Source organism: Emydura macquarii, unplaced genomic scaffold (assembly GCF_026122565.2).
Source record: "Emydura macquarii macquarii isolate MOO-44397 ecotype Brisbane River unplaced genomic scaffold, CSIRO-AGI_Emac_v2 contig_705, whole genome shotgun sequence".
In the NCBI taxonomy this organism is placed as follows: Eukaryota; Metazoa; Chordata; order Testudines; family Chelidae; genus Emydura; species Emydura macquarii.
The window spans coordinates 13280524-13299423 of NW_027130842.1; the positions used below are offsets into that span (position 1 = coordinate 13280524).

General features: G+C 39.2%; 1 protein-coding gene across 4 annotated transcripts in view; it reads right to left on the minus strand.

The window, feature by feature from the left end:
- RGS17 (regulator of G protein signaling 17) overlaps positions 1–18900 on the minus strand; it is a 75660-nt gene that overhangs the window by 20356 nt on the left and 36404 nt on the right. For 2 of the 4 annotated variants that reach the window (XM_067542432.1, XM_067542433.1), the window contains exon 2: positions 9118–9261. In XM_067542432.1, the coding sequence (XP_067398533.1) occupies positions 9118–9236 (119 nt within the window). In that variant the 5' untranslated portion in view covers positions 9237–9261. Of the gene's footprint in view, positions 1–8056; positions 8246–9117; positions 9262–18900 lie in introns of those variants that run through there. The other 2 variants (XM_067542434.1, XM_067542436.1) reach the window with 2 other exon arrangements.

The window sequence follows — 18900 nt, forward strand, 5'->3', positions numbered from 1 at the left end:
AGTCAAATCCTCCAGAACAGTTTCCCATAAAAATGAGAGACTTGAACAGGAAAACATCAGAATGGCAAACTTCCTGCCCACCCCCCCACATTTCTCCAGGAACACCTGTGATGCATATGGTGCATGATTCTACAGAGTCAACAGTTCATGTGTCAATACCTGTCATTACTACATTGTCCATACTTGATCTGATCTTGGATGCTTGTTTCTCATGACGATCTTTCTGCATATTCAAGCATTACATTACATCTTACGTTAATCAAATAAAGAGCTTTTAAAAAAAAAAAAAAAAGTAGCGATAAGCTGACTGGTAGCAAAGAAACCAACATTTCAGGCCTCACACAAGCCTTATTATACTGACCCACTTAAAAGTCTACACAACTGAAGATGTGTAGATATTCAAGTTGTGAGTTTAGGCTTTTTCAAGTAACTTACAGTCACTGTGATCATCAGCAGACAAGCATTTTAAATGTAAACCTCTCAGGAGGACAAGGCCTGTATATTTTGATTGTGGGGCTCTTTCTCAGTTCTTGAGACCAAATTAATATATCTGGCTATAGAAAATGCAGCACAGAAGGCATTCATAGACTGATGGAAGCTACCAGTCTTCTCTACGCTCAAATACCCTAGCAGACAGAACAATACCACACCTATGTCCTCTCTGACTAGTATTAAGCAAAAGCTGATACTACAGCTGTAAAAGGTCTTGTGATACAAAACTGTCCACAAGGGGGCTTTCCTAAACCCAGTTTATTTCCTAGTTGTCTCTCTCTTTCCAAAATTTCATAGTGAACACTTATGAAAGGAAAAAATGTTGAACCGACCTCCATCGTAAAGAAATCACACTGCTTTCTTGTGGTATTAACAGCTATTATATAAAGATATTACATAAATATTCTGGAAACTTTTAGTCTTCTCTCAGAAAAACTGCTCTAGATTTTAGTCTTAGATGTGGAGTGCTCTTTCAATGTATCAAAGAAATTCACTACTGCAATTTGAGGTGCCAAGTCCTCTTACCACTGATTTTTAATAGAATTATTCTGATTCTATTAGGCTGACCTCTCGTTCATGTCTTAGGCAAATATTAGATTTGGGGCGCCCTTACTCTATTCTGATCTCAGTCCCGCCATCTGACCCAACAGTCCACTTGTCTCCCTGTCAGTTTCATTTTTTCCTTCAAAAGATTGTTGCTCTTTATATTCAGTTGTGTGCAGTGGGTACCCATAGTTTTTAGACATGCCCCAGAGTCCTTAGTATCGGCTGCAGCTATTCTACAAGTGATTCTCTGGCATATTTGAAAGGCATAAAGGTACCTGTTGTCTAGGTCCCAGAGAACTAGAAGCAACACTAATTTACAGAGACACTGGGTGAATAGAAGCTTCACCATCAGGGTTGTTTGAAGCAGTCTTTTGGCAAGTGACGTTAGTGATTCTAATGCTATTCCAATAAGTGCACATTGGGTCCCAGTTCTCTACTGCCTTACACTTTGTATATCTACTTACATTTATTTGGTGTGAGTGACTATCCAATGTGTAAGGCAGTGAAGAACTGAAGCCCATTAGGCAGTTGCCAAGGGGCATGACCAGATTTAGTTTTGCCAAGGCCATCCACTCATTTTCCTTAGATTTAGCTACACTACTGTTACTTCTTTCTCAATGGGGAGAGATGATATTCCTGCTAACGTCTCATAGCTTTATTCAAAGGCATTATTAAGTTCTTGGTTTATGGAGTCTAAGTTTTTTATAGATTCCTACTATGAGACTGAAGAACATACTTCCTTAATAAATGAACTATGCCCAAACTGTTTTTGCACAGCATTACATGATATTTTGTTATGATTTTGAAATAACAGATTAAATAGTTAAGTAGGACCCTCAGTCTTCCAGTTCCAGAGATATAGAGATGCATAGGTGACCTACAGAAAGGAGCATTTAAGATAGCCATCACACAATTTACTGTAGATGTAGAGAGATAGAGGTCCAAGACTGGATTATAGCAGAGGTGCTGCTATTTGAGATTGAGGTACATTGGCAGAGTTAAGCGTGAATGTTTATACAACACCTGCCTGTACTATTATAAAGTCATATTAGGGATGTTACCCCTTCATTTTCATTCAACCATTTATTTTGTTATTTATTTTTAAACATACTGCTGGGTTGGGATCATCATATTGATCTCTATGGAAATAGACAGAAGCACACTGTTTCACAATGGACTAATTGCTATTTTTCAAATTTTCCATTGAACTAAGGGCCCAATCTTTGAGGTGGCAAGTGCCCCCAACCCACAGATGTCAAAGGGTGATAATACCAACTCCTAAATTTGATAGTTTATAACCACGAATGCTGCCATCTGGCTATGAACTTGTATTTTGGAATCACATTAAGATGACTAGACAAGACTCATCTGCTTTCTGCTTTAATTAGTAACTGGCCTACTTTTTAGCAGAAGATTCTTCATCTTCTGGGTTTTATCTACAAGGAGTTAGTCTTCAAAGACTCATTTCCATGATCTATCCTCATTTTTATTTAAAAACCCTAGACATGTATTCCTGTTTTAACTGACATTTTAAACCGATTTGGAATGATACACAGTTACAAGATAAACCTTTACAAGTTGGAAGTTATGCTGCTAACAAATTGGCTGGAGCCAATATCTTTTCCCTTTCAGTTAGGAATCAGTGTCTTATTTGGATAAGAATTTCTCCTGAAAAGACATTAAATATTTAAGTTTCTATTATATGCCAGTGTTGAATAAAATGGAGAACTTATAAGATTCTCCTCGCTCCATATAGAAGGTCCTCATTTCCATTTTATTTTCATCTCAGGCCTATGTTAAGCCTCTCCCCTTGCAGTAGTTTCATGTTTTTTCTAGAGTCTGAAGTCAATGCATCTTTGTGTAACTATATAAATGCCAGATCTGAAAGGAGAAGAAAAAGCTTCTTCACAGTATGTTTTAAATGGACATGGGGCCGATGCTCCTACCTATTGAAACTCACATGAACTGCAATGTGAGCAGGACTCAGGTGCCCTAGCTCTCCAGTGTTTTTCCCAGCAACATAGCTTTGCTCATCAGCCCTGGTGACAAAAAGTCCACCCGTGGTTGGGCTATAACACTTCAAGCCTCCCACAGCTCCTGCTCCACAACCCTGGAGCTGAACAGCATTGCCCAGAAGGTGGATGAGGTTGGCTGTGGAATGGGTGGGCTAGGTCACAGGATGCCAGCAAGATGTGCCTAATTAGCACATCTCCCTGAGCCTCTTCAAGCTGCCCTCTTCTGGTGGAGGTGGTATCTCCACTACTTGCCTTCTGTTCAGGAATGAATTTCTCAAGGTCAGTTACCCCTACATGCACAAGTGGTGCTGCAACAGGCTTGAATCAAAATCATTTTCTAAAATTAACTAGCTGAAGTCTTAGATCTCCTTCTGAGAAACTACTTCTGGAAGTTTAGGTGTGGCTGAATAAAATTAAGGCCCATGTGATCCCATGTATTCATTCACTCTTCAAATTAGGAGGATTGTGGGTCTGAATTTTTTTTTTTGCACTCCAATTTCCCCAGCATTTTCCAATTGTGCATTTGAAATGCAGCCATCAGATTTACATTGTGGGTGATTTCAACCCTCCCTCTTATTTTTTGGGACTTCACTATCAGAATGCTGGGGGCTTCTGAATTTAGCACTATTGTATACATACGAGTTTTTGTATTTTGTTTGTGAAACTTCAGTTTAAGTTATGGACTACCTGCTAATTCAATACATTTAGGTTTTTCCCCCTCAGTCCATCCTTCCTGGTTACCACAGATGGACAAGTCATAGCAAATACAGACATGAATCTCAATGCAGCTCAGAACTAACCTGAACTTTTGAGGTTAGAAAAATTAGGTAAAATTTTCAGAAAGCTTGATTGACCACTCCTCCAAATCACACCTCTCCCTCCCCTCCCCCCCATACACACCACAACAACTGGTCAATAACGGTGCAACACATCCCTGCAGTATAGTGTCTGTACTAGGTATGAACCTGATTCCTATTCTGGATTCGCTCATTCATCGCAATCGAAACAAGTTCACAAGTGGAATGGCTGAATATATGCTGTGGCCTTGAATGCCCCCACCCCTCCAAACCCAAATCAAATAACCCACTCTTGTTCCAGAGTTATGGTGGAATAGTTAATTAAGTAGTTAATTCATGCACTTGGGACCCGGTTGAGCACCAACCCAAACCTTGTGTAATCATTTACAGAAGCGCAGAGTGGGTATGAAATGCTACCAGTCAGAATGGTACCATTTTACACACACATTGCACTGGTGTAAGTGACAACATGAGGGGCAGGGCTATGATCTGTCAGTTTCTTGGTCGTTACCTCTGAAGTTCTTCGGCCACATCTCCTTTAAATCACATGAGGAGTATTTGTTAATCTCAGCCTACTAACGGCTGGAAGTTTTCCCATCTCATTAAATCAGAACACAATCTGGCACAGTATATCAGGCAGGGCCCAGGCCCAAAGGTTTGCAAGGGAGACTGTGATGCCCTGGGAGAGTTGTGTAAACAAGTGTGCACAGAGCCACCTGTTTTCAGCCATGATACAAGCATTAAATCTTCATAAGACTCCAGTACAATCAGAAGGAAAAATCTTTTCCCATGCCGAATGATGATTTGAAGAGTGAACAAGTTTATATTTACTGTTATACTCTAGGATTATAGATTCCCCCCCACTGTTTCCCTGTTGAGGTACCAGCTTTTTTTCTTTTTCTCTGTCTTTTTTATTTTTTTTTTTAAAAAAAGGAGAAGTGTTTGGGGTATTGCTAATTTAACCTATTAAGGCATGAAAAGAGTACTCTAACAGCCGGAATGGCTCCTTTTTGTTTTTCCAAATGCTGAAAATTAAGTTTTCCCATTTTAAGTAGCTTGGATAACTCTGAGTGGGGCCAATTTTCAGGACTAAGTATTTAAATCTCTGCTCTGTCTCCCTCAGTCTTTCAATGCCAAAACAGAATGTTTACTAGACACAAGCTTTGAGTTAATGGATCCAAAAAGAGAAAATAATTTAGAAGATTGTCTGTACAAGAATATTTTCTTCATAGTGAGAGAATTAGGCCCAGATCATGAGTTTTATTAAGATTTTACTGGTTTCATTGGGAATTTTGCTTGAGAAGGGAGCTCAGTCCCTTATAGTTACTCTGGAGCAAATCTAGCAAGACTGGCCTATGGAGCGAAGAAGTGTGAACTGAACCAGCTAAACCCATTGTGACCTAGAATGAATTAATTCCCATGGAAGGGAGGTGATGTTTCCATAGAGGTATTAGACAGGTCACTGATACCAGAGCAATCTTGATTGCTTGGTAAACTCTATGTAAACCATATTCAAATGCGTAGTTTGCTAACTGTAAATATATCCAGCTATAGGCCATCCTTACATAATGGGGAACTCTATCCAACATGCCCCCCGAGTCTCTTTCAGCCTCTGTTTTCCAGAATAATCAGCTGAACATGAGCTCCCCATGCGACACTGTGGCCAAAAAGGCTAATACAATCCTGGGATGCATAAACAGGGGGATCTCAAATAGAAGTAGAGAGGTTACTTTACCTCTGTATTTGGCACTGGTGCTACTGCTGCTGGAATACTATGTCTATTTCTGGTGTCCACAATTCAAGAAGGATGTTGGTAAGTTACAGAAGGTTCAGAGAAGAAGCATGAGAATGCTTAAAGGGTTAGAAAACATACCTTACAATGGTAGACGCAAGAAGCTCAATATGTTTAGTTCAACAAAGAGAAGGGTAAAGGATGACTTGGTTACAGTCTACAGCTATCTACATGGGCTACAGATATTTAATGATGGGCTCTTCAATCTAGCAGAGAAAGGTATAACACAATCCAAGGGCTGGAAGTGGAACCTATCCACATTCAGACTGGAAATAAAACATAAATTTTTAACAGCGAAAATAATTAACCATTGGAACTATTTACTAAGGGTTGTGATGGATTCTGTATCATTGGAAATTTTCAAATCAACGTTGGATTTTTTTTTTAATGTTTTTTAAATGAGATGCCCTAGTTCAAATGGAAATATTTTGGGGAAATTCTATGGCCTGTGTTATACAGGAGGCCAGATTTGATGATCACAGTGGTCCCTTCTAGCCTTGCAATCTCTGAATGTGTTTTTACTTGTAGTGAAATGGTTAATGGAAAAGGATACCACCCCTCCCCCTGTAACAGCCAGCACTGACAACCAGCACTGTTTTGTCCTTCTAAACTGAGCATGCTTACTATCACTAGACCTCCAGTTTTAATAGAAATATCTTTCAAAATTAACAGAGGTCACTTATTTAAAAAATAAATGACTTAAAAATATAACTCTCAAGACAGCTATTAAGTGTAGTCTAATCATTCTCATAAGATACACAGAATAGCTTTCTGAACAAAGACCTAACACTGCTAACAATTTCTCTATTAGGACAGATATTATTTCCACAAACAAAGGTGTGGATATTTGACTAAGTTGCTATGTAAACAGAGACTTAATCCTCATTTGACTTTAACACAGGGTGGAATGAAAAAAACCTGAAATATCACATGACTTGCTAGGATATTTTTAGAACTGTAATGACTTGTCCAGAGTTGTCAACTAATGAACTAGCACCTTGAACAGATACAGCCTTGTTATTGACACAAGTGGAAGCATTTATTATAAGCTGCACACAACCCATGATCTGAGGTGGGCAAATATTATACTGATTTCTTTTAATAGCAAGGAGATTGAGGCACAGAGAGGGTAAGTGATATGAATTGTCTAACGTCACATGTTACTGGCAGAGCTGGGAATAGCCAACAGCGTCAGGTCTGGCAGGTTCTGTTAGAGCACTGTCTCTAGTCATGAACCCAACAACCCCTCTATAAAGACATCTGGTGAGATTCATAATACTCCAGATATAAGGACTGATGGAATTGGGGAAGAATCTGAGTAGATTTAAGGCCAGCAGGGTCTGTTAGGATAATTTAATATGACTTCCTGCATAACATGGCTCCAGAGAAATTTTTGCCTACAATAACGATCAGCAAGTCAGGTTTCTCATGTAGGTTAAAAAAACTCCAAAAAACAAAAAAGTAACTACGAAAGAAAGTGAATGAGGGGAAAGAAAGTAGCATGTGGGCTCCTTGTAGCCATAAACAAACTAACAAGACAAATTCCACATCAAAACAAATATTTCATGTTGACTTAAGTTCTAGAAGGGCCAAAACTACCTTTCAGTATTGATTTCCCCTGAAATACCTTCTTTAGACTTTAATCAAAGAATCAGAAGTTGGAGGTGGGAGATACATTAGGTCATCATTCTGCCAGTGCAGGATTTAGTTTCACCATTATATTTTCCAAATTGTGTCCAATTTAGTTTTAAGAGTTACAAGCAATGGCATTTCCACTACATTCCTCCAGCTATCCTGCTAGACTTTACTTTTAAGACAGAAAATAGGCTTACCTAGACAGGGTTTCCTCATGCTCAGTCAAGTAAGTATTAAGAAAAATAGTCAGGAGATCATCACCAATAAACACTTTTACTAAAGCAATTGAGAGTACACCCAACATTTTAAGGCAAAGATGGATCATATCTAGATTGAATATGCACAAGCTGTTCAAATGTATGGGAATTGAATACCACCCTGGTGCTCTCCAAGGGAGACACAGCTCTAAAGAGAATGAGTGAGGAGAACTGATTATTCAAATATCTATCCCACTGCAGACATTAAAGATCTATAAGCATACGTGCTGGAACTAGGGGTGCTGTCACACCCCCTGGCATGAAGTGGTTTCCATCATCTACAGGGTTTACAGTTTGATTCAATGACTCCCAGCACCCCCACTACACAAATTGTTCCAGCATCCCTGTCCATAAGTAAAGTTGATACTTATGGCCCTGCATACCCTTAACACAAGCCAGAGGAGAGCAGAGGTAGCACAGTGCTTGTCTTCACATTTAAGACCCTTCCCCCCCCTCTGTGTTGTATGGAGTGAGCATATAGCAAGAAGCAGGATAGCTTCCTAACAGCATTTCCCCACTCACTCTTTCTTGTTCCCAGGGATCCTCTGCTTCTGTGAGAACTGGAAGTTTGTGCCATTCTGCTCCTGCTCCTGCGGCAAAGAGGAGGACATGGCAGGGAAGAGGTTCAGAAGAGGCTGTGCCATTGGGATGTTTGGTGCCCGGTCGTGCATGTTTAGATGCAGAAAAGGAGCAAGTGGCTGACTCAAGTGTAAAATAGGACTGACGTACACAGAACGGGCAGTCCAAAAAGACTCAGTTATTTATACCTTTGCTATGTCATAAGCATGCATAAGCCCTGAACAATGCTGAGTAACTTTATGCTTCATTTGGACTAGCCATGTGTATAAAGTTAAGCATGTATATAAGTTGGAGTCTTCCGTATTATGGCAACAGACACCTTTGTCATACAGTTCAGTGAAATGATTAATTTAAAGTTATTTTGTATCAGAAGTTCATAGATTTAAGTTTCAGACTCCTCAATCCAAGTCTTCATTTAGAAAGAGCTGAGTAGCAACAATTTTCCCCACTAAAATAGTGCTTTTTGCTAGTTGAAAGATCAATAGAAATGGATTTTTTTTATTCTCTCAGAGTATAGAATTTAGTTAACAGTTTATTCATTCAACAACTAAATAGCTACAGAACCATATAGTTCCCATTTCTGACCATTTACCTCCCACTGAATGCAAAGAAAGTGTTTTGAAATATTTCTTGTAGTTTAGAGGGAACAATTTAAACACTAAAAATATAAACTGAAACAAGAGTCTCTTAAATGTAAAATTAAGACATTTTCAAGATCATCTGCCAGTCTTAGTTTTATACCTACTACTGCCTCATTTTATATTAGTAATTTTGGAAAGGAGGCAAAATTAAAGTTGTATTTTCAATGGCCGCTCCCTCATCTGTAACACAAGAGGTCCAGAAGGAGCAGAGAACTACATGGTAAAATTCTTATGTAGGAAAATAAAGTCTGACTTTCAGCAGTGTGACTCTCAGAGAAGTCCATACATTCCCAGCAACTGGCAGGTTTCACTCTCATTGTTTACCTGTGTCGGATTTGATACCAAGTACACTACATGACATACCATGAGCAGCTGCAACAACAGCACCAACAAAAGCAACATGTGTTGTTGGGCCTTTGGTTTCCAGGTGCTTGAGACACAGCAGATGTTCCTTCATTTTGTGACTGCTGCCTTTTTCTCATTTCAGCTACTTCAGTACCCAAGTGGCTACAAGAACACAGACATAAGAGATTTATAGAATTACTACAGACAAATATGAAGTACAATCACATTTTCTACATTAATTATATTAAGTCTCTCAAAAACTTTTGTCAGCAAAGACAAATGACTATCATCTGTGCTGCCTAAGTAGTAATCTTATGCTAAAAACAGTTTGCTAAAACAATACGTTCCGGTGACATGCTTATGCTACAGTGCATTAGAGTTGCATAGATTCTTATCGCTTTGACTGGAATAAAAGGCTGTTTGTTATCCTTAAAATCACTAGTACACATCTCACAGATTGTATAACACTTGTTAGAGTTTAAAATATTAACAATAGGACTATCCAACTTATTTTTGTTTTGTTTTTTCCATCTCACTAAAACTATTGCAAGATGGTAATTCACTTAAAACATGAGCCTGACTTTGATCTTTGTTACTCCACTGTAAGCTAGTATTAAACTTCCCTGAAGTCTGAGTTGGACCACTAAAATTGACATGATGTAACAGTCAGAGCCAAATAACTACCATTTACCATTAGTTAGTCCAGATTAGCATTACTGTGGGTTTGGCTACTGGAGTTATCTGTGCATTCAAGGAAAAAGTAAACTGATTTCAAAATCTTTCCCAATTTTGTGCCTTTTGGCTAGGCAAGCTTTCCTTCCCACATCTCCAGTACTTCTCAGATTTTCTTATACAAAGATAATTTTTTCCTTCCAATGATTTATTCCACCTGGAATTAATATTACATGTATTAGCTGAACTTTTCAAAAGAAGAGAAAAGTTATGTTTATTACATTATTTTAGATGTCAGTTTTTTCCACTGTTGCTCACCATATGACTCAGTATGCATACACCGAAGCAGCAACAGTGAAAGTTAAATCTTAAATGGCTTCTTTCTAAAACCACTGAAGTATTTTCTGCACTACATTTCATAACAGTAACTAAGGGAATCTGTGTCCCCCCCCCCACACACACACACACACACACACACACACACACACACACACACAGTGACAGGGATATTAATTTAACCAAGTCAGGTTGAGAGACTGGGACCCGGAACCATTTCAGTTTCTTGCCAGAATTGCTGTGTCTATCAAACTCTCATAACTTTCTCAAGTGAGTCACTCACCACCTTCACCCCTCCTCTCAAAATCCCACGACAGTCTACACTGTTATTCAATATGAGTGGCCACTCAAGTATTTGATCAAGTTAAAATGAAAAATCATATTAAACAGCGATTGATTTAAAGTGAAAGGCACTACGTATATATAAAAATGATCATGTCCACCATTCAGGTATGAATTTCAGAAGTCAACTGCCCTGCATGAAGATGTGTTTATGTTATTGGTGCTATTTTTTATGGTTGATATTTGCAGTTTATAGGAAGTCATATACTTATGTAGAGCAGGCTGAAGATTTAAAGGCCAATTTTTGGCAAAATATTGAAAGGTACAGGAAAATTCTTATTTTTTCAGCCAGCTCTAAGTGTTTATTAACACTGACTATTTGCCATAGCTGAGAAGAATGCCTTAATTCTTATGATAGTATTGTATTTTGTTTACCAATAATGGAAGGAGGGAAGAGTGCTACAGCATGACAACATATAGATCAAAACATCTGACATGTATGGTGTCACTTTCCCTGAACTACATATAGGGACGACTCTGTGCACACATGATGCAGTTAAGCTGCTTCACAATTATCACACCATGCCCTGAATTGAACTTATTGAAGATCATGCACTGGCTAGTATATGGGGGCTGACAGTAGAGCCTTCATATGGTATGTTCTCTTCTAGAAGCCAGCATGGGAACTCTAGAAACTTTTGGACACAACTTCACATCATTTAGTAGTCTGAGAAATCAACAGGACTACTCACATGTCTAAGTGTTTGCAGGACCGGAGTCTTTGTCAACAAAGAGATATTGGGCCAATTGGATAAAAAGCTGTAAGTGTACAAGAATGAAAACATTCTTCATATTTCACATGGGTCTCTAAAGTTGTACAAGAATGTACGATTATTGTACATCAGAAATACACATCCCCATTGAGTGATGCACAGCCACATTTCCCCAGGAAGAGCAATAGAAGAGAGGTTCAGGGGACACAGTCTCTTCCAAGTGCTCCCAATGCGCTCTATAGGCTGATGTAGAGGGTGAAGCCATTGCCTTGCCAAACCTCCTAGTGGTTTGTTTCCTGCAGGAAACAACAGGAACAGGAACGGTTACCACTCTGCCCTTGTATAAGTTGTATAAGATGGGGAGAACGGTGGTATACACCCATACAAGGGCAAATCACAATCTAGTCCCAATGCCAGATTTGGCTAGGCAAAGAGAAAACAAACATTAAACACAGCATGCAATGGTGTGAAGACTTATGTTTTGCAGGGCATCTTGAATATAGTAGATTAAAGACACAAATGTGGTCAGAGATCCAATATAATGTGCATGGACCTTGGTGGTACAGAGAACCAGGGCACTATTTGCCCTCTGCAGCCCCATTAAATTAAAATCCTATTTTTGGTCACAGTTGATACAAGTTCGGAGCTTCAATCTCATTTCACTGTATGTTTTTCTGAAAATACAAAATATTGCTTTAATTGGACATGATTGGCAGTCTGCTCTATCAATGTTCAAGACTAGAATAGCTAAGGTTTTGCTCCCACTGACTGAGGTGCATTTGCAGAGCTTACATAAAACCTGTCTCAAGTCAATGCTAATCAGTACTTCAGTTCTGTGAGCGCTACATTCCCTCAGATCCCATCAGGGAAATATATACAAGCAATCTGCAAATCCCAGAGTTGGTGGTGCAAGCCAGACATTCATTTATTGAGCACAGTTGTGCAGGGGTGGGAAGGAGTCTTTTTCTTCCTGGTTTGTTTTGGCTGTTAACTACTGTATTTGCAAATATCAGACCTTATCCTATTTTCTTCTCTGACAAAACTCCCATTGATTTCCATTAGGTGTTTAGGCTGTAGGAGAGGAATTATCAAACTCATTCTTTGGATATATTCAGTGATTGAGCTATGGAATGTAAACAGTGACTTAGTCGTATGATGGTGATGGCCTTTGTCTGATCCAAGTTATGAAAATGAAGTCTAGAATGCTAAACTCAGATCAATCTAGTGAGATGATTGTTTGACTGGAACCAAATGTCAGGGCATGACTATGGAGATCCAAAATTGTGAGACCCGTTTTTGAACAGAGATTCTGTGATGTGGGTGCAAAATGGAATTACAAGTCTGAGTTTGCATTTTAGCTTTTGAAAGGTTTCACCTGAGATCTGAGAGTGAAATTAGCTCTGTGCTGGGCATGAACATTGCGGAATTAAGGGGCAGGAGTCCATCTCTTCCTAGCACTACAAAGGAGATTAGATAGACTGTCTCCTCTACAAAGCAGCACACTATGGGTCCTAATTCCCTCCTCACTGTTTTACATCTGGATATTTCTATTCGCTTCATTTGCATGACTTCCAATTTGTGACATCAGAATTTGGCTGCATTTTGCACAAGAGAATCAATTCACTTTTTAGTAGGTCTCTGGGTACTATGGCCCTCATCACCCTAGCATCTGAACATTTGATAATAATTAGTGGATTTTATCTTCACAGTGCCCCTGTGAGGCAGGCAAGAACTATCCTCATTTCACAGATGGGAAAGTGGGGTACAGGGTATATTAAGTAACTGAGTAACATGTACATAAATTCATAAGCAATTTTTAAAGCAGCAAAGCAAGAGAAACATATATCCTTTGCCTGCAGTCAATCCCATATTAATTTAAGATTAAATGAACAAATCCTGTACAATTTAGAGTAAAGCTCATTGTCAGTTGTATGGAGCAGCCTGCACTGAGACTCCTATTGACATATTTAGGTCATAATTACCACAAAATCCACTGTAATTAGCACAGAAATCCCCTAGCACAGAGCAATGTCTTGGGAACAGACCTCAAAAAGAAGGGAATATTTTAAGAAACATTTGCTTCACTACACAATTTACAACTGGGAAAGCATAATGGATAGTGACTGAGGAGTTCAAACCCAAATGGTTCATCCTGGAGGATGAAGAGATGATCCTTCACAAGCCATTTCACAGTCTTGTCCCCCGCCATCTCACATGGGGCTTACACTTAGGTGCTTAAATCTTTGTCCCAGCAATCCCCAAGCTACAGTGCTCTTCATTCTCCTGCCTTTTGGACATTGCCCTAGACCCAGACCACAGCAACTCAATTGCTCTATTGGCTCCTCTCCACTGATGCATTAAGATTAAGCTTCTTGCCCCTGCCTTCAAAGCCATGCAGAATAGCCCCTCTACATAGCTGTGCTTTTCTGTTGATACTGTCTCGTCACCCTCCCCGATCAACTGTGCTAGTTTTGGTACCCATTTGTCTGCATCTTCTCTAGGTGTCCCTGCACTTTCTTCCATATTACCCCTTATGCCTGGAAGGTCCTTCTTGATTTGCAAGCATAAAGGGGCCCCTGGAGGCAGCTTGGGAAGGATTTCTCTTAGTGTAGGCACTGCAGAAAGCAGCTATAGGGCTGCCTCCCAAAGGACCACTTTGCAGCTCTGGAATATGAGACATGTAGGAGGTTGGATGGTCATTCCAGGCAGGGCACCAGCACACAACACTGCAGAGATTCTGGGTTGTAGCCCCATAGAGTTGCCCCAAGGAGGTTGCCATAGTCCTGATAGTGCTAGGGCATCTACATTATGTTGGGGGCTTCTCCAGCCACTAGACCAGCCCAAGATTAGGAGGGCACAACGTCATAAAGCTGCCTAGCCCCATTCTGCCTGGGGCTGAGAGGTCTGTTCTGTAGCTCTCAGAAGTGCAACACAGAATTTCACCTCTAAGGTCTATTTTTGAGAGGCCCTTACACCAACATGTGGAGATGCTGATAATCAAGCCATTTTTCTATGGAACAGGCAGTAAATGATCCCTCTTGAGCAAAACATTGCAGCTTTCAGGATAGGATTGCAACAGAGTTGCTCTAAGTAACAGGCCTTTTTCAAGATGCTGAGGAAAAAAGAAAAATAAGATAGGCAGCAAATTAAGGATGCTCAAAGAATGTCGAGAGTGCTCAGCTCTCCTCATAGTCACATCCTTAGCTCTTAAAAACATTTTCTTTGAATGATGTGGTACACCAGCTCTTCTCTACTTCTTTGCTTCCTTTAACTATACCAATAAAGGACCAAATCCTCAGTTGATTAAGTTAACATAGCTCCACTGACTTTAGAGCTTCGCCAATTAACACCAGCCAAGGGTGTGGTACTATAGATCTCTTCTAGCCATGCTTCAGAATATTTTTCTGGCCTATTTCATATTCTTTAGATACAGGCAGATTAAACAAGAGTGGTATTTCATAACGTTAGGGATGTTGTCGTTCTCCCAGAAACCAAGCATAAAGATGCATATAAAAGGTAAGTAGTATATACAGTTAAGACACCCAATCAATATTAAAGCTCTGTACTGTAGTGAGGGCAGGCAATACTCATGCAATGAATGAGGCATTTTAGGGTTTGTGGTCTCAGAATAGATTCAAATCTTAAAAAAAGTTTAGATCTTACACATGTCCACCTCCCTCCTTCTTGACATCACTGCAGGGCAGAATTATTTTATAATGCTTTGTTCTGGGAAATTACAACATCCCTATGGAGTTTTTTACCTGTAGGTTACTGATATATACTCAACCTTAATTCTATTACAACAGTTTGCCTGGGAGTTTTTTTTTTTTTTTTTTTAAAAAGAGGCATACAATTTTTTACTAACTAACTACACAAAAAACCCAACAGAGAATGCCGCCATGCAATATTTTTATTTATTTGCTAGCCAGTCTCAATCTTACAATGGTATTTTATTTAAGGGCAGACTCATTGGTATACCAGAGCAGTGCAAAACTGCCAGAGTGCACCAGCCTGTTCTTGCACTGCTCTTGTGATGAAAAGTAGAACAAATTTGGCCCTTCATTTACAATGTACTCATGTGTTTAGGGAGCTGTGTTAGTGAGACCAGTGCTAAGTGAAGGCAGGCAGGGAGAATAGAGTCCTATCATCTGTGCACTTTAAGGGCTCCACCCGCACTCCTGCCTCAGTTCCCCTAGCAGTGCTGCCACAATGGAGTCAAGGCAGCATGATACAGGGAATCTTTCAAGCCCTGATGCCCAAGCTAATGTGTAGCTACAGAATTTTTAAAGAATAGTGACAGTTGGGTCAAGTAATCTATCAGTGAGAACTCTAAACATATGTCCAGTCTCCCTCACATCAACTCATTACAAGCAAGTTAGTTGTAGAGGAAGGATGGTTGGTTGAATTACCTTTGATATCACAATGGCCCCACTTGAATTACCTCACCGTGGAAGTTAGAAACAATTAACTTAGCTTACTTGCAACTTAGTTTCTTAAAATATCAATTATATACAAGATTTAAATGCACTGCAACTCTCTGGAAAGTTTGAAGTGTTTGCATTATGCCCTCATTAAGATCATTTGGGAAGAAGATATTGACAGATGCCAAGTTTCTTAAAGGGGTCCTTTAAATTGCAACTCAAACTGATTAACACATTTACTTGTAAGTTCTCCAGAAATTCATTCTGCACTCCATATGTTCTTTAAATGTAAGGATACACTGTTCTGTATTAAACTCTCCACCCCAACCCCCCCACAAACCAACAAACAAAGAGGTTGAATCCCTTCTTTAAGTGCAAAATGAACTGCTTGAGCTATGGAGTTACAAGCTGCAACTTCATAATATACATTGTTAATGTAACATAGTGGTCAGTGTGTTAACATAGAAGGGGACAGGTCAGTCCGGAGGATGTGTATGTTATAGTTCATGAGCTAAAGAGAAAGGCTTTCTAGTTAAGTCCTAGAGACTAATGCTTCCAAGTCTGAAGGCTCTCCAGTGTTGGCCAAGATGGCAGCCATCACATTATGAAGCCATGTTTTTCTTTAGTTTTCAGAGGATCGTGTAAATACCTCATCCTGCCTCAAATACTGTACTCCCTGCAAACTACTTCCCCTCCACTATGAATGGCAGGTCTAAGCCTCCTCTTGGTTATCCTTTTTGCAATTCTATGTTGTAAAACACTTTGCCTTTGAGAGCAGACTTCTCCACTTACTAACTTTTCTTCTGAAGGTGAAGATCTTAAATAGCTTCACAATAAGCCTTATTGCAGACATGAGTTTCTGCACATAAGACATCTTTCTTATGTCAGTCCCTTCTATTCTGGACATGCTTGGCTCTTCATCAGGGTTTTTTAAAGTTGGTTAGAACATAGTCATACAATAATTTGAGGTCACACAGAAACGCCCTAGCAGTTCTTCATTTTAGTGTTAAATACTCTTAAAAGCAGAGTATTTTTGCATTCATGCATCATGTTGCATCAATTTTCACTGGCAGTCATACTGTTTGTGGAGCTGGCTTTTACATCAGTCTAGAATGCCTGATCTTTGGCCCCTAATTTAAATTGATCCTAGCCTGCTCTAGTACACAAATCTTTTAAATACAAGACTTTGCAAGTCTACCCTTCATACATTTTTCTCTGTTTCCTCAATTACAGGAGCATGCATTTCTCAATTTGTGAATCACTGAATACAATCAGAATGTAAGTGGAATTGTAGAGAGAGGAAGAATTGCTGTCACAGCGTTATAATTTGGTCACATCCTAAGCAACTCAATCTTTTGAAAAACAAAAACTGTTTTCCTAAATGCTAGCGACATGCAGTAGGAATATCCAGCCTCTTTTCAGAGCTGCACACCCTATGTCCATGAGCGATGACAAAACCTCCTAGGAAATTATATAGACACTGTTCATATATTTAATTGGACTATCTGGGAATGCTAACTCAGTCCTACCAAAACCAGCTTGTGTAATTTGTTTGGACATTACAGGGACCTTGCTCTGTGTACAACAAAGCTTTTTTATGGATCTGCTAGACAACCATCACGGCTGAGAAGTTTGACTGAGATGTATTGTTATTGTTTTATAGTGAATTTAGTATCCTTAAGAAACCCCACTTAAGTCTCTACATTACAGTGCAGCTGTGGATTAATATTTCTAAATCAGACAGTATTGCCCAGCTACAAAAGATTAAGCCTGACAGTAATGCATTATTTAAAAAAGTTTGAGATGTGTACATGCACAGTGTTTTGCTTCAAAAACAGGCATTTGAACATGTTTAAGGTTTTTTCCTTTGTTTAAAAGGAAATTTAAGACATTAAATAAGTTGTGCTAAAATTATGAGGAACTCTGCAGCTTTCAGGAGCATTTTTATAGGTGCAGGATGTAAAACTCATCAAGAAACCTTCCATCTTTCCCAAGCATATTTTATATTTGTATGTGTTGCACAGCACCTGAGATTCACATTTGGTGCTTCCATTTATCTATCTTACTTCTCTGGCTAGTATGAGTGCAGCTGACTTTGCCAAGTGAAGCCTCTGGTAGCAACCACTGAAAAGTTATTTCCCCTACAGAGAGGGGGCTTTCACATTCTGACATATAGAAGTCTTTGGTCAAGTCTATAGTATACTCCACTGAGATCTTACTCACAGGAGCTTTGAACGATACAGAAAGCAAGCAGCTTTACTGAAGCCACCATAGTTGTTGTAGCTCCTAAATAAGCATTAGATTTTCAGTGCACTAAAAAAAGCCAGATCTCATTTCACAATTCTAATTATTTTACTGTTTTGTGAGCTGCATAGATCCTATACAATTTCATCAGAAATTTAACAATTAAACTAAGTAGTTCAGTAGAAGTATTTTGACTAGAGTAAGGAAAGCAAGATATTTGTTCAAGATAATTTTTTTAAAACGCTGATGCACAACCTCTGCAGCATAGAGGGCCCATTTGGGTAAGTTACCAAAATCTTAGATATAGGATTTTAATTAGATAACTGCACACATCTTTTCATTTAGAGACTTTTAAGTACATTACAGAATAGTAAACAGACTGAAAAATCAAAGCATGCTTTGGCAAGGAATATCAATAGGACAACAAACTCTGAAACCAATTGAGGCAGTCATACTTTTTATGGAATGAGGTTTGTTTGTTTTTTGAGTCTCAAGTGCTAGGCATTTGATTTGTTCAGATTAACACTAGCAGATGTCAATCCACAAACATAAGCACTTACACAGGAGGTTCAGTGAACAGTAGCCTTCAGACACAACTATGGATATTGGTTACTCAGCTGCCATTTATAGAACTCAAGTAAGTTTTTCCTTCCCCAAAACTTGGATTGACCTTTTAGGTCAGTAAGTCATAGACCCATTTTGAGAGAAGCCAAAATTCAGCTGTAATCAACTTGCACTTGGTCTATTTCTAAGAAGTACTGATTGTAAATTCACAGTGTTAGAAGCATAAATAAGACAGGTTCTCCGCCGTTCCCAGAAAAGCTTCATATCCCACCATGGTTAAAGGCTATGTCCCACCAGCCCATTGTGGTCTGTTAGGCCTCACAGACCTTTAAGTGTGTTAGTCTTTGAATTAGTCTCCCATTGTTTCTGTTATTGCTGTTGGTGTGGAACTTGCTGCTGCTTTTTTGCTGCCTTCATTCTGTTGGTGGCATCTTGGTGGTTTTCTGTGTCGCTCACATACCTCATTTCTTCTGACTCTCCTATGTCAAGGCCAGCTGATAGCTGGAGCT